General features: G+C 44.8%; 1 protein-coding gene across 6 annotated transcripts in view; it reads right to left on the reverse strand.

Annotated features, from left to right (window-relative positions):
- Positions 1 to 448: 448 nt before the first annotated feature.
- ARHGAP6 (Rho GTPase activating protein 6) overlaps positions 449 to 21,105 on the reverse strand; it is a 477,667-nt gene continuing 457,010 nt past the window's right edge. For 5 of the 6 annotated variants that reach the window (XM_019795050.2, XM_011219513.3, XM_019795052.2 and 2 more), the window contains 4 exons: positions 19,351 to 19,448; positions 7,996 to 8,264; positions 5,001 to 5,081; positions 449 to 2,452 (listed from right to left, as the gene is read on the reverse strand). In XM_019795050.2, coding sequence (XP_019650609.1) covers positions 1,755 to 2,452; positions 5,001 to 5,081; positions 7,996 to 8,264; positions 19,351 to 19,448 — 1,146 coding nt within the window. In that variant the 3' untranslated portion in view covers positions 449 to 1,754. The remainder of the gene's footprint in view (positions 2,453 to 5,000; positions 5,082 to 7,995; positions 8,265 to 19,350; positions 19,449 to 21,105) is intronic. The other variant, XM_019795051.2, reaches the window with a different exon arrangement.

Genomic DNA, 21,105 nt, shown 5'->3' on the forward strand with positions numbered 1-21,105 from the left:
TGGGCAGCCAGAAAGAACCCGAGCCCAGTGGGCAAATCCTTCCTGAGTCACAGCCTGCGGCAGAGCCACAAGACGGCCGGTCATTTGCCCCGTAAGAAACGTTAGACACCATATCTAGACGTCATTATTTTGGCCCTGAAATAAATGAAGCATCTAAGGCCTTTAGGACAGATGTAACTCACAGGACTGTGTTGGGCAACACCTGTCCCGCCTGCGGCAAAACACTGCCTCACTGACACCTGAGTTTCAACTGAGAGACAACCAGCCTTCACTTGAAACAATTAGTATGACTTTCTAAGTGTGTCAGTGTCCCCAAACCATCCGATAGCTTTTACTAGCTCTTTAGCTGTATATTTATTTATGACACTTCGACATGCGGAGAGCGGAGTGTATGTCTGGAACGGAGTGGCAAGTTCATTCATTAGATTTAATGCCAGGGAACAAAGCCTTTGTTTAACTTTTTATTCATCATGGCACAAGATAGAACTTTAAGAAACACCACGTAAAATGTCACTGCTGACATGAAAATTAAGAGTAGCACGTTTCATAAAAAATTCTTTTTCTATAATACACATTCCCTTATGAAGTGAAAAAAAAAATCACATAAAATACTGAAGCGAATCGCCACCTGCTGGTCAAAAATGGTTTTGCGGTTGAAAAACTTGAAACTACGGAAGTACAGTAGGCGCATTTTACGATACACACAAAATTACCAAAGAAAACATGTCCTCAGCCTTTGGCACGATGTAAATACAAAGCTGGAGTTCTTGTCCAAACATGACTTACTCTACAAAGCTTTGCTCATAATTTTGTTAATACTGATTATGGGGCAAAAGGAAAAACTGTTCTGTAATTTGAATACTCTGTTGGGATGCTTAAACGCTTTATAGTTGGATTCCAGTTTGTGGTTTTGAAAAATACATAAAAATTATACATTATAAATATATATTATATATGGTCTATATAAAATTGAATTTGATCTAAAATGGGAAGGACAACTTCTTAGTCTTTCTTCTTTAGGCACGGCCTTTCTCTTGTTTGATTAACTGAATCCTTTCTAAACAGATTCTAAAAATATATTCCATAATGTATCAAATTTAATATCTTCCTTAAAACATATTCAATATGAAAAAGCATTCAGTGACTACGTTTTCTTTTCTATCTCACTACTATATAAAAATATGGCTTGGCATATTCTGTTTTGTTTGTTTTCTTAGCGTTTTTCCTAGGCATTGAAGGATGGGCTGTCCCCAGCTAAAAAGCTATGGCAAAAGCACAGAAACCTGCTTGTGCATATTCTAGAACATTCTATAGAATCTCATTACTCAGTATTAGTGAAGTGATTTTTAAAAACTATTCCTTGTTTCTGTGAATATGTCATATATGATTATTATACATAATCTGTTACAGAATATACAACAGCCAAAACTGAAGTCACATAAATACAATTAAGCTATATCAAAGCAAGGGTTTTATCTTATACAAAGCCAATGTGAGTAGTTTTTAGGTTGTGATATCACCATCTGTTTTTGTTTTTGTTTTCTCCTAAGGCTGGCTATGCAATAGAAGTTTATTATAAATGGCAAGGGTACTAGTGCTCTATATCTTTAAGTGAACTGGGCTTCTCTTGTGTTATTTTTTTTTAAGTGTTAAAGAAGAAAAATCAGTAAGTGTCCAATTGTCCAACACCAACTTTTTTCCCTACTGAGTGAAAGAAGGTTGTTGGGGCCGTGGGGGCGCAAGCTCGGGTAGGCTCATACCAGCGTTTCCGGGAGGGCATCGGGGTTGTCGGTTGATAAGAGCTCCCAGATCTGCCACCGCTCTCTCTGCCAATCGAGCCAGTTGGGTTCAGCCAAAGTCTTACTGTCCTGGTCGCTGGCGGGAGTGGAGTAGGCGCTGCTCAGTTTTTGCTCAGCGGCTTGCTGCTCTCGCTCAGCTGTTTGGCTTCCCTCTTCCAAAGCTGTTCTGGAACCTTCTTCTGGCCTCTGAGGCCTCCACAACAGTGGCTCTCCTGGCTGCTGGGATGCCACTACAGCTTGCTTCCCTGGACCAGGATAAGGAGGAGGGGGCCTCTTGTCATGCTTCTCACTCTCTCGAGGTCTCTGGTGCAAAGGCTTGGCTCTGCTCTGCGGCCAGGCCACATCAAGCTCACTCTCGGTGAGGTCTTCGGCACTGCTCAGAGTCAAATACTGCTCTGACTTCGGTGCGGCCTGCTCAGACCTTCTGCCGCCACCCTGGATGTGGGGCGTGCTGCCGACGCGGGACACAGGAGGGCAGGCCCTGCACTCCATGATGGTGGCCGTGGTCTGAGTCCTCCGAATGACCTGTGAGCCACTTTCCAGTTCTGTGGGGCTCCCCTGCCACCGGGGCCAATTCGGGGACAGGTTCCCTTGAGAAAGGGAGCATGGCCCCGGTCGTAGAGAGCTGCTTTCAAAAATGTCTCCATAGGAACCTGGAGGCCAGAGAGAAGGGCGAGAAATGGAATTAGTCTGTAGAATCCCTGCTGGGATGTGTCCTGTTATTTCCTTCCCACGGCCACCTTCAAAAATTGAGAAAGCACAGGACACTCCTCCTGCTGCCTAAAGCAAAACACGTCCTAGTAAAGGAAATGACAAATAATGCTTCGGTTATCGGCATAATTCACAGAGCAGCTCCAGATACAGGGGTCTAGACTGACAGGCTAGCTGTGAAACTAGACTCAATAGTCCTTGTCACTCGTTTGTTCCAGGAAAGGCCCCTTTCACATGGCTCCTGAACCTGGAAGGTAAAGGAAGTGTTCTCTTCTCGTTTGGTGCAGTTTGCAGTCCTGAGGAGGAAGCAACGATAATGCTTTGCTGTTTCCACCATGTCAATAAAACGTGTTGGGATACATCAACTGAACCTAAAATGCCCCATCTCGGGCCAGAAGGTAACGAAAACAGCAGCTGCTGTGTAGACACCACCACCGCCACTGCGGGCAAGACTGGCTCGTGTTCACCACATCTTCCCCTTTCCAACCCGGACGACATTTCCCAGCCTCCCTGGCAGTTAGGGGGCCACATAAATGAGGTCTGGCCAAGGATGTGGACAGACGTGATGTGAGCCATTTCTAGGCCTGGTCCAACAAAAAACCAACGCCTGCTAGTCTTCCTGGCCTGCTTCCTTCCACCCACTACGAGGCTGGGATGGAACAACTGGGAGGCCTCTTGGGATGAGGGAACCAGCGGCTAGATGGAGCCTGAGCCCCTGAATGACTGTGTGGAACACAGCTCCCCCGGCCCTCCTCTCCCTGCGCCATCCACGCTGGGGGAGAAACCTGTGATGGGTTAAGGCACTGACATTTAGGGACTCTTGGTCACAGCAGTTAGCTTTCCCTAGCGGATGCAACTCTCTCCAGGAAACTGAAGGGAGAGCATGAGTGCATTTCACAAGCAAATGGGTTCTTGGCACCTCGGTCCCCAGATGGCCATTTCCTCCGGCATTTGCTCAGTCCTCTCCCTTAATAAAAAGGAGGCGGGGAAAGAGAAGAAGATCATTTGGGGCAAGACATATGAGCATTTATACAGGGACTGATCAGAGTTGAAATAGCAGAAGGAAATGGAGTGGAACATCTTAGAACAGTTCATCCTTGGGGGAAAAGGTAGTAAAGCACTTCATAGGATAGAACGCGACGTGGTTAGATAACGGATCAGTACGAAACTCGGCTGGCTTAGAGGCTGTTAAATTAAAGATGCACCATGCTTTAAAAATGTAATATGGGAGGGGGCGCCTGGGTGGCTCAGTCAGTTAAGCTGCCGACTCATGATTTCAGCGCAGGTCACGACCTCAGGGTCGTGAGATCAAACCCCGCATCAGGTTCCGAGCTAGGCATGGAGTCTGCTTGGGATTCTCTGTCTCCCTCTCCCTCTGCTCTCTCGTTCTCTCTAAATATAAATAAATAAAATCTTTAAAAAAATAAAAAATAAAAAAATAAGAAACACCAGCAAACATAAATAGCTAATGACATAAATGACAAGTCAATTGGGGAAGTTCAGCTAATTAATAGAAAAACTGGAAAATAATGGTGAGAAAGAAATGCAAATGAAAATAATAAATACAATTTTGTTTTCTTTTTTTAAGAGATTTTTTTAAAAAGATTTTATTTATTCATTTGACAGAGAGAGACAGCCAGCGAGAGAGGGAACACAAGCAGGGGGAGTGGGAGAGGAAAGCAGGCTCCCAGCGGAGGAGGCTGATGTGGGGCTTGATCCCATAACACCAGGATCACGCCCTGAGCCGAAGGCAGACGCTTAACGACTGAGCCACCCAGGCGCCCCTTTTTTAAAGAGATTTTATTTATTTATTAGAGAGAGAGAGTAGGAGCAGGGAGCCCGGCATGGGGCTCGATCCCACCCAAGCCAAAGGCAGATGTTTAACCGACTGAGCTACCCCCAGCGCCCCAATTTTGTTTTCAAATTAGCAAAAATGCAAACCCAATGACGTGCAAGACTGTCGAGGTGGGCCAGGAAGGGACTGTACCTCTGGATGCTTGGAAGGGTGCATAATTTGGACCCACTGCCCTATTCTGGATATGGAACTTGCTTTCCAAAATTTTGTGAATCTATTAATCATTGAAAATACAAAACATAAAGTACGTGAAAGAGGTTCCTGACAGCATAACTTATTACAACGATGACCCCAAAAATGGGTTGTAAAACTATGAATATGTACTCTGGAATACTACGTGGTCCTTAACAAAAACGGCAAATAACTGGGAAATGGAAGTTAGGCAGATAATATCAAGTTGCACAGACAGAACGACTGTAGCTATGTTTAAAAACCCCTGCAAAGGAAGTAAAATGAAATATAGTCAAAGATTGATGTATTTTGGTGGAAAGGCTCAGTATAGCTTTATCTGTTTTTCCCATTTCCAGCATTTTCCAAATAATGCTTGGCAAGCATGTAATACGATAGTAAGGCAAAAATTAAAATTAATTTAAAAAGTAAATGCAGTAAACGGTCTTTAAAAGATAGTATGTCACCTGTCATTCCTGGGTCTTTGGAACCACTTTTTAATGTTGAATGCCAAGTTCCCCAGATATTGAAAGGCTCCTCTGACATATCTAGGAAAAAAGTGTATAGAGAAAGGTATGTCACTCACAATGAAAGGTGAAGAGCAAAAATCAATAAATATTTTGGTAACATAGCGCTACATTCAAGATTGTGGTGGCTACAAGACAGTAACATGGTGCGTGGCTGCCTTTCAGGGGGCTTATTCCATTTGGGATTTACAAAAAGGCTTTCTATATAATGGTCGTGGTACCCTGAATCAGGGCCCCCAAAAATGCCTGTGTCACGATCCTGAGAAACTATAAAGACATTATATGCCAAAGGGACTTTACAGGTGTGATGAAATGGTTGGTCTTGAGATGAGAAGAGGACCCTGGATTATCTGGGAGGGCCCAACGCAATCACAAGGGTCCTTATAAGGGGGAGGCGGCAGAAAAGACACTACGCTGGCTTTAAAGATGGAGGAAGGGCCATGAGCCAAAGAACACAGGCGGCCTCTAGAAACTGGAAAAGGCAAACAGAGTGTAACTTAGAGCCTCCTGAAGGAACGCTGCCCTGCGGACCCATTTTGGATTTCCGAAGCCCCGAACTGTAAGATAATAAATGCATGTGTTGTTTTATATTTTTTAAAATTGTATTTATTTGAGAGAGTGAGAGCCTGTGATGTGATCGTAAAGAGTATTTCTCGAAGCAAAAGTCTACCAAGAGCTTCTCTGTGGCAGCCGTTCAAATGCACGCTCTCCTTTAATTCCGAGGAGATGCCCTGAGTCCACTTTAGAGGTGAGGCCAGCAGCGGAAGGAGCAGGTAGGAACTGCACGTGGTTACGGGGCGAGGGCTGCCGAGCGCTTCCTATGTGCCAAGTTCTGTGTTGAGTTCTTAGCCTGGATTAGCTGATTAAACCCTATGAATTAATGTGGCTGTCTTTCTTAATTTTCATACGAGGAAGAAAGGGGACTCCAAAAAACTCAATCTCTCACATGAGGTCCTGCAGATTGAAAGTGGCAGCACGGTTACGGACTCCAAATCGAGGCTCTTCTCATGGGATACTAACACGACTTGCTTCTTTCTTTTCTTTTCTTTTTAAGATTTTATTTATTTGACAGAGAGCCAGAGTACAAGCAGGGGGAGTGGCAGGCAGAGGGAGAGGGAGAAGCAGGCTCCCGCCGAGCAGGGAACCCGAGGGGGGACTCGATCCCGATCGTGACCTGAGCCAAAGATAGATGCTTAACCCACTGAGCCGTCCAGGTGTCCCTAACACGACTTGTTTCTAGTTCCCTCAGGGTGAGGTTATTTCCAGGGAGAAAGTTACGGGTAGCTAGGATGGCTCAGCCCCCGCACCAGTGTTATTTGCAGCCAGATCTTTCTCTGGGCGGGGCCGTCCGGTGTGCTGCGGGGTGCTGAGGCAGCAGGCCTGGGCTTTACTGCCTACAGAGCAGTAGCACCCCCTCCTAGGTTGTGACAGCCCCAAACGCCTCCAGACATTGTCAGCTGTCTCCTGGGATACAAGATCGAGGACCGCAGTGTTAGAGTTGGCCAACGTATCGAACGGACGGAAAGAACGAACACGTGCTTTGGTCTACCTGCTAATTAGAGCTAATGTGTATCTTAGCCTACCTGCTACGAAACTACGAAGCAAATGCACTGAGCCTGGGAGGAAACAATCAAGCTTTCTTAGTGGTAAGCTGTCTAATAATCTCTCTTCAAATTTGAATTTAGAAACCCAAATATGTCATGCCTTTCATAATAGCAAAAATCTCTTCAGATTGCCTTTTTTGTTGCTGTTGTTGTAGAGAATATCGCATATAGAAAATCTGTCACTAATTTAAAAGAGCAAAAATTAGAGATCATCTATATGCATCAGGAAGGGAATAGTTAGAAATCTATGATTAATGGGAATATACAGTGGCTATTAAGAATGTTAGCAAAATGGAAAATGTTAATGATATGATCTTAAGTAAAATAAGCTTAATTCAAAAGTAGCTATGTTTTGAAAACAAATATATCAAATTAGGGATGCATTTGGACAAGGACTAGAAAAAATAAAGTGTCACATTCTAAAAATAAATTTTACACTTGAAGGGAACATGGGTTACTGTTTTCATTACAAGTTTTTAAAATTATGTTTGACATGAATATCTGTAAAATAAAAACAAACATGCTACGATTTAAAACACCAAAAAAAAAAAACCCCTCAAAAAACAGAGACGTTTCAGGGTTTCTCTTTGGATTAAATGACACGTGCAGGATAAGAGAGCAAGAACGTGTACTGTATCTTCCACTTATTCCTCAGAGCGTCCTGCTGGGTCCTGGCACTGAGAAATTACTCTGTGGAGGGACAGAACAGAACCAAACATTCGGTGGTCAAATAAATTTGGGAAAAACTGCAAACCACACTCTCCCTTCCATTGTGCGAATTATTGGCATCCATTAGCACTTCAAAGAGTTTGAGAAATTGTACAACAGAGACAGCATTAACTTGGTTAACCCAGCATTCCCCAAATGCATTTGACCATGGAACCCTTATTTTGCTAAAAAAAAAAAAATCTTAATCTCCCATGGAGACCTCTTTGGAACATGTCTCCTTACACAGTCAGTTCAGCTTGTTCTCTTTACAAAAGTAACAGCAATAATTGGGTGACATGTTAGACTAGCAAATATGCACCCAAACTCACTGGCCAGGACATAGCAAGTTCCTCAGATGCTCGAGGGAAGAAACAGCTGGGGATATCAGTGGCTCTCTGGGCATGAGACTGCTTCCCAGATGCCCGGGTCAGCAGGGAGCCTCTGAGACCAGGACTGGGCTCGCCCGCCACACCTCCTTCTTCCTAGAGCAGGAACTCAGTAAATGTCACAGAATTACAGAAAAATGAAACAAGGAAGAGATGAAGAGAAGGTCCAAGTGCCCGCACCGTGCCACCAGCAATCAGAGTCACTGATCGGGCCAGCGCCAGTCGGGTTCCAGTTACCTTTGCCAAGCCTTGGTCCAGGAGAACTCTCCCTTGATTCCGACGATGGCAAGTGGCTCACCAGCACATACCGCTCCGGTCCTTTGTAAAGCTTCTCCGAGCCCCCCGGGGCCGCATCCTCTTGCATAGCCAGCAAGGAGCGCTCAGACAGCACTGGGGAGTTGTTGTCATATGGGGAGAGGTCTCCGCTGGAGGCCTTGTTGGAGTCAGTGGACGAATGCCTTCCTCCCACAGAAAAGGAAACTTCCGATCTCAACATGTCAGGGCTTCTGGTGCAAGGAGACAATGGCAAGTGCGTAAGTGTGTTAACACTTGGTGACCAGATTCACACAATACGACCATTACACAAAGGACAGGCGGAGAACGCATGGGCACAGGGGCTGAAACAAAAGGACCTTCGGAGCAAGGTTCCAAGACTCGTATAGCAATAATGTGAAAGCGTTTCCAAGACATGGCCGGCAGAGGGCAGTGAAAGCCCACAGTTGTTACGGGAACTGTCAAGGCGAAGGGTGGGGGGAAGATGAAACAGACATGATCCCTCTATTCTCCACCGGGCATCGCTGCAATGCCTGTTGCGTTAATCCTGTTTCCTTTGGAAAATTAAAGTCTGACGCTCCCTATCTGTTAAGGCAAAATTGGTAGATAAATCTTTTACATTCCTCAATATCCTGAATTTAAAATAATTCACATAAAACTACAATTGAAACTTTACAAGAACTTCATTATGGCTTTATGGATAACGTCTCTTCCCCCACCCAAATACTTCATGTGAGTAAACCCATCTTTCTTGTGATGAGACGACGGCAATGATGATGATGGTGATGGTGATGGTGCTTCTGGTGGGAGTAACAGTCTCACGTATTGAGGCCAACAAGATAAAATATGTGACCATCACTAGCATTCACTGTATTTTGATATTCCTGAAATGATTCTACAAGGCACTAGTGCTTCCACAAAGTGATATAAAACAAGCTAATTAGCATATCCATTATGCTCTGTATGTGCATGGGTTGTCACAGCAACAGAAATAACAGTGAAAATGCGAGAGGAACAGGAAAATGAGAACGTCAGGAAAGTGAAAAGAGCGTTGGAAGTCTTACCTGGGAACATCTGTATTTTCTACCTTCCTCAAAACAGTGGCCCTGACATCTTAAAGGGAAATGATCACAGAGTGATTAAAAGTTCCAGAACCTACCTCTGTCTCTCCCCCCCCCCAACCCCGCTTCACTTCTCTTTACTAGTCTTTGCTTTCTTCTGGTTTAATTTTTCAAAACAAATCCTTCGGGATCTTAAAGAAGGTAAACATATGCCGAGCAATCTTTTCCTAACTAGCTGGCTGTGTGCACGCAGCACAGAGGCCGCGTACTCACAGGGGACCGGTCTTGTCTCGGGTTTCCAGCAGGGCTTAGTGTCCAGGAGAAAAGGATTTCAGCATCTGTGACATGCCTCGCCTGTGACTGATGCAGCCAGGGGCTCGAGCACTTTTTGCTGAGGCCATTTCTTACCCACATGGAATAAATAAGTATCCCTTGCCTCCTCTTTAAACCGATGACAGACAATCTTATGGGAAAGAGCCAGAGAACCACCATGAGGATGATTTTCCAGAAACGTTAGGCCTCCAGTGAATGAAGGAAAACTAAAAAGAACTTATTTCTGCTGGAAAGGGGTGGGGGGGGACTATTTAACCTCTATATCTAATTCAAGGGGGGGGAATTCTCCCTAATTCTAGTGGGTGAAACACAAAGCAAAACAAAGGGACACTTGTCTGTCGTGACTTTAACTCCGGTTGAGGAAGCTTTACTACGAAAATAAGAAAAACTGAATGTGTTGAACAGGTTGCTCAGCTTAGAATCAGGGTTCGGACCAGGGCTAGAAATTCTATGAGTGGGCCCATTTCCATGGCTCTTCCCGTTTAAGGTGATGGTTTCCCCAAGTCATTAATGACAATGTCTTCTGCCTACTTAGCAAGAGTAAGTCATGGTGTTCTATCAATAACAGTGGGGCCAGAAAGCCTTCCTTTACGGGATGTTTTAAAGAGAGCCAAGTCAAGTCATCGGCCGCAACAAAATAACCACCAGGGCTACGAATGCTTTTTTGCTCCCTCCCTTTAGGAGGAAAACGTCGGAAAGGTGGTATTTTCACTCACAGAGACCCCAATTATTCTGTCTCGTGTCTTGTTCATCTGTCTTAAAAAACACAGAGAATACATTCAGCAAAATGTAACAAGTTGCAGATTCAGCCAATGGTTCCGCGCATAAAGGAAGGTACCCTACGGGAGAACTGCATCGAGTCTCAGTACTAGGAACATCTACTTGGGATATGCCCAGCAAGTCCGTGATTCTCCCCCCATGGAAGTGTGCATCGTGTCATAAATAACGTACGTCTCTCTGCAAAGTCTGCGAAAGGCTCCGGCTTGGGCCTCGGACGCAGGAAGCCCGTGGGCGCCGCGGTACGCTCCCGCCCCAACCTCATCTTACCTTATCACTCACTCTCTCCCTCGCTTTCCTTTCCCTCACCTCGCAAATTACTCACTACAACATTGTTCCACTTACATATTTCTGCAAGCTGCTTCAACAAACTCTTTTTGGGCTGGTGTACAGACAGGGAAATCACACGCACATGAATTATTGGGGTATTGAAAAGGCGTCATGAGAACATTTAGTGTGCTTAACCCAAACAGAATAAAACAAAGAACAATCACAACAGTAACAAAAATAACCGAAGCTGCCACACGATTTTCCTTCCATTCTCATGGCTGTGATTGGCTCTGGTGGAGGAGAGGCAAGAGAGGAGGAGGTGGAGGGCCACTGTCCCTGTCCTCTGTTCTTCGGGGAACATTGCCTGGGAACTTGCCGGAAATGCAAATTCTCCAGCTCCACTCTGGGCCTACTGACGGGACTGGCTATGACATGTGGCCCCCACGGGAAAAAATATTAAGAATTTCAAGGTGGTCACAGTAGATCATCAAGCCAAACGTGGGCTGCTTCTCCTTGGAGGTCCTGTGCAGCTGCATGGGTCACAGACCACGAGGCTGGCTTTGCCTGTTGAAAGGGCATCTGGGAGTGGGGCTAGCAAACTATGTTTTAAAAAGCCCTCCAGGTACATGTGCTGCACGGGCAAGTTTGAGAGCCTCCACGCCGATCCACCTTCCCTCCTTCATCCATAGATGGGACAGGGGGCTAAGGCTCCAGTGAGTCAAATCGGGAGGGAAACCACAGATAGTGGCCCAAACCTCCGCACTGGCCGACAGAGGGGCTAAGAGTGGTGGTCCTGACCCTGAGGCAGCAGGGCCACAGCTGAATGGAAGGTGTGCCCATCCTAGCCAGCTCCAGTTAGCCGGATGCAGATAACTGAATTAGTTTGGTTGTGGGTCGACCTGCCTTTCTCTGCCCTTCTGGTTCATTCTCCTAAGTCAAGCCACCAAAGTGACGACATCTGGGGCACCAATCAGGGGAGAAACCGGAGGAGGCAGCTAAAGCTAATCCCTGAAGGTACAAGCATGTCTCCCAGTCGACACAGGCCACGAACCTCCTCAGGGTGGCTGGGCTCACAGCCAGGGACACGAGGAGATGGGGCTGTGCAAGGAGAGGTGATGCCTTCCTTTCCCAGCCACCCAGCACAGCTCAGTGATGGAAGAGGATATGGTTTGCGACCACATGGCAAGCCGCTTGTGAAACGCACCGATGTGAAATAAGCCCTCGGCCTGTGAGAAGGGTAAGAGCTGGTGTTTACCCAGAGTTCAGGCAACTCTCCTGGTTCCTGATCATGGCCTACAGGTGAGCAGAAGACACGGGGAGATCACGTGTCTTTCTAGCAGCCAGGGCAGTAAGGCTTGAGACCTTTCTCAAATTTATTTGATAAATGGTGTTGTCTTATTAAAAATCAATAGTAAAATACTATGTGTTATACTTGGAGTTAATGGCCCTCATAAATGCTCGAGCTATTTCCTATCCGCCATTTCATTTTCTCAGCCGAGCTCAGTAAGGGGGTGGCTACATTTGCCTAAGAACCCATGTCTGAGAACTGCCTTTCCACACGAGAGCTCACCAGTTAGTACATGAAACCAAGCTATTTTATTCACTTCTCAGGACTCTCGCTGACAACACAGGCAGTTCCGAGGTTAAAAAGAAAAGGGGGTGGCATTCCATGGCTTTGTCATTAAATCTACTGGAAACAAAACCAGAACCCCTACTTTGGGTATCTCTGAAAGATGAGACTAGCAGCCACCAGTGCCCTCACTAACATTCACCTCGAGGATGATTCAACTCTATGAAGACAATTTTCAGTTCAGTGCTGCAAGTCAAGGTAATAAGAGATTTGTATTTCTTTATAGAAAATATTGAGCCAGTGATTCACTAGATGAGAACTAGTCTGAAAGCAGGTAGCGGGCTCTCTGTGTCTTGGGATTTAGTGGATGGAGGTTGGAAACGGTGAGTGGATAGGTAGCCAGTTGGCATGGGTTTGCCTCCACGAATGGAGGGTTCTTCTCCATGAGACCTGAAAACCCTAGGACCATCGATGGCGTGCGTGGCCAGTCTCCGCTAACCAAACAAGCATGAGATGGACATGGAGAGCGGATCACTTTCTCACCCTTCGCTGGTCCCTCCAGGTCAGGGTGTTAAGACGCCGCTGGCAGGGTACTGTGGGCTGGCCTGCACTGCAGCTGCAGGCACAGAACTTGTTCTGTGGATAAATGGAAAACTCTGGTTCAATCACCGGATGTGGCAGCCCAGCCCCTTGCTGAGCTACCCCGGTGAGAAACATCCTTGGAGACGTCAAGCTTGTGTTGGCTTCATCCTTGACTTAGCCGTTCAACTGATAAACCTCAGTCTGTTGGAACTCAAAGCACATAAGCATCTCAGACCCTGTTCAGTGTCCAGGGAAAGGAACGCACCGCCACAGCAGCTCTGGATTTATGGAGGGTTTTCACATGAGTCATGCTCAGCTCTGCAAAGCTGCCCTTATGCAGACAAAGGCACCCCGCTCCAAAGAGAGGCTGATCGTGGAGCAAAACTCCCCACGAGGAGACGAGGCCGGCATCCTGGACATTAGGACTTACCCAGGGCCTTGGTGAAATTTCTCCCCTCCCTTTCAGCTCTTATGAATTCCCTCCTAATAGCCGTGGCACGTGAAGGCATTTATGACGGGGGAGAGAAAATGATGCTGACTTTATTCTCTTTTTTTACAGTATGCCTGATAAAACATTTTCAAGTTAATATTTTCCAAGTTTATCAAGAAGTTGTGAATCATAAAGGCATTGGAAGAAAGAGGTGATGTGATAAATTCTCCCTCCATTTTGAATCAGCTTTTCATAGAAGGCGCATTCAGACTTATTGGAATTTTTCATTATGGCATTCCCTATTCCACATACATTTTCCCTAAAATTGTCTGCCTGAAAAAAAGGTTTTCTTGAACAGCATGTGTCTGCATGTGTGTGTGTGTGTGGGGGGGTGTTAATGCTTCATTCATTTCCAAGATCCTGGAACAAAATGACAGCTGAGGCCACAATTACTTCCAGTCAATAGGATTCATTGCTGTTACACTACACGGTAGTCTCATTTCTTATCTCTGACAATTTCCTGAGAACTTTTTGACTTTACAAATCCTAGTGAAAGGAAAACCGAAATTATAGTCCATCTTGTAACCCTCCACGGTTTTGTGGAAGAAGACATTTTCAGTGACAGTCTCTGAAAGATTATAATAAATTATCTGCATGGTATTTATTGGATAGTTTAAATGTGATGCCTTGAAACAAGAGACAGCCTAACGCTCCTCCATCATGAAGAAGATGGAGTTCTTTCTTCACTGAGAGGAGAATCCAGTTCAATAAAACAACTACTTTTTGGTCCTGAAATGTTATCCTTTGAGATGACTGAGTCTCCTTCCATAGTTTTGATTGGCTGCTCACCAGGTTTGTTACGTTGGGGGGCAATTTCAATAAAAACTTTGTGAAAGCCACTAATAGAATTAAGTACAATGAATTTAAAAACATACACCTATAGATTTGGTTCGTCCATATTGGCTTTCTCCTCAAGTGCAGTTAAATTTATTTTGATTCTATTTCTGGAATATAGGAAGGAAAATGCTCTACCACAGAGATAGACATGGTTTTATGCAATGTTTAATGGTTAGGTTTTTTTCCCAGAACATTAAAGCAGTTGAAAATTACTGAAAAATTGAAAAGCTGACACATTTAGAATTTACAGCATTATATTAGGCTTAAATGCTTCATTTGTGCCCAAACAGAATTGTATTATTTAGTTCGGGTTACCTTAATTAAAACTGATTTAGGGTTGTTACTTGGTCAGGAGAAATTGTCGAACACAGCACTTCTCTTGGTTGAAAAATAAGATACGCAAAGCGTTACGTTTTCAAAGCATCACTGATAGGTTTGCTTCCGTGGAGGGCACGGAAGCCTTTGGCTTCAGGCTCTAGTATGGCTTGGCATGGTACCAGTCTTTTAAATTTTTTTCAATATTTTGTTCAGCATAGATTTGTGGTGCTAACTTTGATTTTTAAAAATATGACATATCGACGTTGTTCATTTTGATGCCCGAGTGTTTAGCACACCTGTCACTCTGGCACCTACATGAGCGCCTCACTCTCCTCGCCCTACTCCCGGCCCTGCTATGGGGCCTTGGTTTTGTTGCAAATACCCGCATTCAACATGACTTGTCCTTTGTGATTTGCCTTGCACTCTCATCCCCTATCTCTTTACATCCCTAAATCAAAGGAGGGGGATCTATTTTGAATGTTTTTGAAGAAAAGAGCATATAACTCTAATAAATATTACAGACAAGCAATGAAAAAACTGGAAGTCTTGCATTGTTAGTAATATAAATCTCTTCTAATCTCCCTTTGGCATTCCGTTTTGGTTGAAGCCAAAAATGTGAGTGGACAAGCACAAGAAAAAATAACGAATCCTCCTTTCACCGCTGCCCCAATTCTGTTGTCGCACAAGAGAAAAACTCAAACAAAAACAAAACATTAAATTCCCAAATATCACGAAATGCTTGCTCCTTCAAAACAGAAATTATCATAAATATGTTCTTGTTCTTGATTCTACACCCTTTTGAAAACTCACGTTTCCACGCCCAATGCAATCTTGTGCCATTGCCACGTACGGCACAGGAATTGAACACTTTATCTAGGTATGCACACTGATCGCAAAGAACAGAAGCTTCAGGAAAAACCCAAAGGGTCAGAGGAGAATCACAGGAAAACCAACCATGCATCACTGCACTCAGGTCTGCATTTTAGGAGCTCCTGCTGCTTCCCACTTGGCGGTAGTCCTTCCTTCTCTTAGCCCTACTTCTCCACCTTGTAGCTGAGTCTTCACTCACTCCAACCTTCAAAACAAGAAATCTGTCCCGGCCTCTCCCTCGCTACCTGCAAACATGTGATTGCCTCCCATCCTCCGCAGTTCTCCCTGGCCTTGCGTGAGCAGGTCGCCTTCCCACGTCTGTGTCTTTTTGCCCGCACCCCCTCTCTGTTCTAGAACCGATGCCACCTCCTGCTGCCGGTGGGATCAGCCCTGTATGGGTGGGCTTTGCCTTTAGACACTGCCACGGTTTAAGGTGGATGGGTTCTCCCTTGTGTCATATTGCCTTCATAGGTTGCTCTCTCATGGTGGATAGAAAGGTAGAAAGTAGTGATGCCAAAGTCTTTGGTAAGTGGTTGTAAATGAACAAAATGGCGAGGTTTGAAATAACATGATTGTAATCATTAACATTCGTTAAGCATTTATTAAAAACCAGATACTATTCGCATAGCACAACAACCCTGTAAAGTTGGTGCTGCTTTTTAATCTCTGGTTTACAGGTGAGGGAACTGAGACAGAGAGGGATGAATCTATTTATCCAAGACCACAGCTCGAAGAGCAGTAGAAAAGGCATTCCACCTCAGGTGATCTGGCTCTGGATCCGAACATCACAACCAGTGCGTTACGCTACACAGGAGTGTGCAATTGATGGGCAATCGACATACCGATGGAGACGGCACCATCTGGCGGTTGGGGTAGTGTACTTTGTCATTGCTGTAATCTGTCATGACCATAATCTACTTCTTAATTTAAGTGCCACCCCTAAGCCTGCCATTTAAGGGCTTCTGTGCCCCTGTGCTGGCCAACCCCTTAATCGTGCCCACAGCCAGCTGACATATTTATTATTCTGTCCAGGCCCTGCTTCAAGCTTCCCAAATATCCAGACCTGTTGACCCCTCTCCAGTCTTCAAGGTTCACTGCAAATCCTTGCTCTTCTCAGAAGCCACACCCAAGACTACAGGTCACATCTCTTTCTCTTCTCCAAACTTCAAGTGGATTTATGGTCTGGAGTGTTGGTTTCCTTCCTTTGTGAATACAAAGACCCTCTTTTAATGTCAAGAATCACCCACCTCAAATATAGTAATTTGTGACGGCAAATCTGTGGTATCTAATATGGCGAATCTAAGCCAGAGGTTCTTGCCTGGGGCTGCTCAGTAGCCTCACAGGGGGAGAATGAAAAAAATCTTCATGTCCAGACTGTACCCAAAAACAAATGAATCACCATCTCTAGGGGTGGCACTCAGGCATAGCCATTCTTCAAGCTCCCTGGGGGATTCAAGTCTGAGAACCAATGGCCCAGCACAAACCATTCTGCCCTCTGCGACACACTTAATAATATGTTCCATATTATTTTTATCCTCAAAGGCCTCCTTCAACAAGTCTGCAAGCTCTGGGAGTCGAGAACGTGCCTTGATACTTTGAACTTCCACCACTCTAAGGGTAGATCACGGAGCAGCCGCATCACAGCACCACCTGGGACCTTGTTAGAAATGCAGATTTTCGGGGTGCCCGGGTGGCTCAGTCGGTTAAGCGTCTGCCTTCGGCTCAGGTCATGATTCCAGGGTCCTGGGATCGAGTCCCATGTCGGGCTCCCTGCTCAACGGGGAGTCTGCTTCTCCCTCTCCTGCCTCTCTTCCTGTCTTGCACTCTCTCTCTCTCTCAAATAAATAAAATCTTTAAAAAAAAAAAAGAAATGCAGATTTTCAGACTCACTCTCTCTCTCAGATCCACTGATTTAGAGAGGACTTTTTACCAAGATCTCCTGGTGACCTGTATACACAGTAAGCTTTGAGAAGCATGGGCATAAGGTATGAAGATACTATCTATAGTTCAAGGGGTAGGACCCTCAAGCCTCAAAAGACAACTCAAATTAAATAAGTATTTGCTCATGTATTTTTACTTCATGGCATCATTATCAACCCTACTGGGCTGCTCCTTGGCCTGTAACTGGAGGAAAACAAACACTCCCCTCTCCTCCTTACTAAGAAAGTCTTCTCCAAATGTTTTCTGGTCAATGATGCTAGTCTCTGGCATCCACAGAGCACCTGGGAGCTCACCTCCTTGCTCCTGAAGCCCTGACACTCACCTATGACCTTGGTCTAGGGTCAGCTTGCCTTGACCTTACAATGCTTATTCTTACAGGGATAGGGAACAGGAGAGGCTAGACAAGTGTACAGCTTGGGATGAGCTTACTTTGGAAGCTTCTTGCTTTTCCTAAGAGTAATGAAAGAAAGGTTCCCTTCTTGGCACTTCTATGCAAAAGGTATACCTGAAAACCACATAAAAATAACTTCTAGCGACCATTCTTCAAAGCACAATATTTCTATATTTCAACATGGCATATAAAAGCTGAAATTTGGCAAGTCAACATTAGTGGTTTTTCTAGGTGTGTGTTTTCCAGCTTTCCCATAGAGTACCCATGAAATGTCATAAATGCAGCTTAACGAGGGATTCACAAACAGAAATGCCGCCCCGTCTGGTTTCTTGCACGGGGAGGGAAAGAAGTGAGTTCATTAAAATTCTGGTGATACAAGATCTGCTGTGAAGAAAATCCATTTGTTTTAGTTTAAATTAGAACTTATACCTTGATGACAGCTCGGAATCTAGTGAAAATTTAAGGGAGCCCAATTATCTGAAATGAAAAGCGAGACCATGAAATGCCAGCCCATTTAGACAATTTGAATATATTCTTATTCACTCGTGGCTCTTGGGGCTCGAATCCAGGCGAAATGCCTTACTTGAACCAGAATCTGGCCTGATAATAATTGGCACAAAGATGAATTTAAAAAGTGCATTTGAAAAGATGAGCCACTTAACAATTCTTCCCTGCTCTGCAGGAAATAGACTGAAGCTGGATCTTGCCGTGTTACTCATTCAATGATGCAGGAAGGGAGGACTGAGCAACATGGAACTCCTTTCACTACATTTCTCTAAAGGATGTAAGTTTTTATATCTGAAATAGTTTCAAATGAAAATTAACCTCTCAAATTCGACATCAATATAAAGGAACAATTTAACACATATCAATATCTCTAAGACACCGTGGAATAAGACATACCATTATTTTACATACAGCTAAAAAAGACAAAAATGCTGTGAATTACATTAGGACACGCCATTGATTATAAGATGACTCTCAATTTCAGAGATGATGAAACATGGGGCAAAATGTGTCTTAGAGCTGTTGGCATTCAGTAAATTAAAAGCACAACATAAATGATGCTTTCATGAGAGGAGGACAACAACCCTTCCTGCCACAAATGTAAGGTTTGGCGTCAATGGTGGCAACATCACTCCTGGTTAATGATGCAATAATACCCTCTTCGCTGGCTTTGTCTAATGCTCAGCACCCCAATACACGCTGCCTCTGTACCAAACGTTCGAGATTAATCCTAAAATCTGGCTAATGCAGAATCCAGTGTTCTTCCTTTGGGGGCAAAAATGGCGGCAAAGCACAGCCTACAGCCTGGCTTGCATTTTACTCGTTGCAAACATGGCTGCATGTGGAGACCAGCGTGCATTTTTACCAAAAGGATGCTAATTATAAAGAGCGGAAGAGTCAGGAGGGTGCACACCTCCAATTTCAAATGGGCGCCTAGGCCTTGGTAGAGGCTCGTCTTGTGGTTTGGTAATGTGTCAGCTGCGCTGGTAAGTTACACAGGTAAGATGTACCCAGGTGGAGCCTAAGGGACCCTTAAGTACAGCTCTCAGGATTCTAGAGTCCTTTGAGCTTCTTGCCAGGATTTAGTTCTTTTTTTCATTTTTTCCAGTGAACACAGTCCAAAGGACCTCGAGGGGCTAGAAAAAGCCAAAAATGAAACAGCAAAATCCCATAAAGCACTTCTAATTTAATAAGTGGATTAGGAAAATTGAAGCATTTTCTGGATAGGTGGACTGACAGGATTTGCCAGAAAGTTGCCAAATCTCCACTTCAAGTCACCCTGTGTGGAACTATGCAAACTTCTCTAATTCTTTAGAAATGAAAAGAGAAATCCCCACGGCAGCTTTAGAAGAAGAGCAACTGGCATACTCACGATGACTGCGAGGCCTTTCTTCTGAGCAAATAGTCCACCACATCGGGATCGGTCTCCAACAGGCTGATCAGCACTTCGTTCTGGAGATCTGGAGGAACCTGGAGGGGCCAAATGTCGAGGCATAAATCAAACCATTCCAGAAAGAGGAAAACTATGGTCACTGGCAACTCTACAATAACATGAAACAGAGCCTTAAAAGTCGTAACAGAACAGAGTGATTTGCCATTAAAACCAAACCTACACCCATACAGCCAGTTTAATTCTTAGGACAAAGTGGCTGGTTACCAAAACGTCAAATTCAATCCAAACTGTCACCCCTCTTGTGACTGGAGATGTAGCCTAATCACTTGATAACCTCTATTGCTCAGACTAGATTTTCTTGGCTTTGAATAAGCAAAATCTCATGGTTAAGAGGGATGGTGGTCATAATTTATTGTCCAAATGGGGACACCTTCTAGAGTTCCTATTTATAACTATGCCAAGACAACAGGCATAAATTATAACTGTCTTGGGCAGTTCTAGAACATATGATCTGTTTAAGAGAATGGGCCCTTGGGGCACCTGGGTGGCTCAGTCGGTTAAGCATCTGACTCTTGATTTTGGTTCAGGTCTTGATCTCAGGGTTGTGAGATCGAGCCCCATGTTGGGCTCCACGCTGGTGGAGCCTGCTTAGGATTCCCTCTCTCCCTCCCCCTCTGCACCCCACCCACCCCCGTCTCTCTCTGTCTCTTTAAAAGAAAAAAAAAAAGAGGACAGGCCCTTGAGCCAGACTGTGTTTGAGTCCTAGTGCCATTTATTAGCTATGGAACCTTCGGCAAGGCACATGACCTCTGTAGGTCTCAGTTTCCTCATCTGTTAAGTGGAGAGAATGATAGGCCTCACCACAAAGGGTTGCTGTGGTGATCGAATGACTTAGCACACATTGAGAACTTAGAAAAGTATGTGGCAGAGAGTAAACATTCAAAAACATGCTGACTACTATACTGGCCCATGTCATTTTATCATTGGGTGCTTGCACTCACCCCTTCCTTGCATCCTGGTCCATCAACAATGAAAAAAGTTCCTAGCTTCAGAATTTGACGAGGTGTTTGCTCGAGTTCTATATATGAGCGTCACATTTCCCTAGGCTAACCCACAGCATGTTAGAAGATGGCCTTATAGGGGCTCCTGGGTGGCACAGCAGTTAAGCATCTGCCTTTGGCTCAGGGCGTGATCCCGGCATCCTGGGATCGAGCCCCACATCAGGCTATGAGCCTGCTTCTTCCTCTCCCACTCCCCCTGCTTGTGTTCCCTCTCTCGCTGGCTGTCTCTATCTCTGTCAAATAAATAAATAAAATCTTAACAACAACAAAAAAAGATGGCCTTATAATCCTAAGCCACACTATTGTGTGAAAATGTTCTATGAGAAAACACTGAACTCAGCTCCAACGGGCTTTCTACTCTACAGATGCTGGTAGCTCAAGTAAAGGAAATTCAAATTATTGAGAGGAAACAACATTTCCGTCTGCTTCTCTCACAGGAGTGCTTGGAGACCAGGCTTTTAAAACCTGCAGGGACAAGTCTTTGGAGGATAAGTGGCGGAGGGAAGAATTTGCCTCCCACCTCTTATAGAACACAACTCTTCTTGAGCTCTGAGAAGCTGGAAACAATTTTATTAATAAAAACAGGGATGAGAAAGCAGCAACAAAACGCTTTCCTTCCCTCATAAATCTGTTCCTCCCACTTCATCCTGAATCTTCATTAATGACATTGCCA

The sequence above is a fragment of the Ailuropoda melanoleuca genome, chromosome X, assembly GCF_002007445.2.
Source record: "Ailuropoda melanoleuca isolate Jingjing chromosome X, ASM200744v2, whole genome shotgun sequence".
Lineage (NCBI taxonomy): Eukaryota > Metazoa > Chordata > Mammalia > Carnivora > Ursidae > Ailuropoda > Ailuropoda melanoleuca.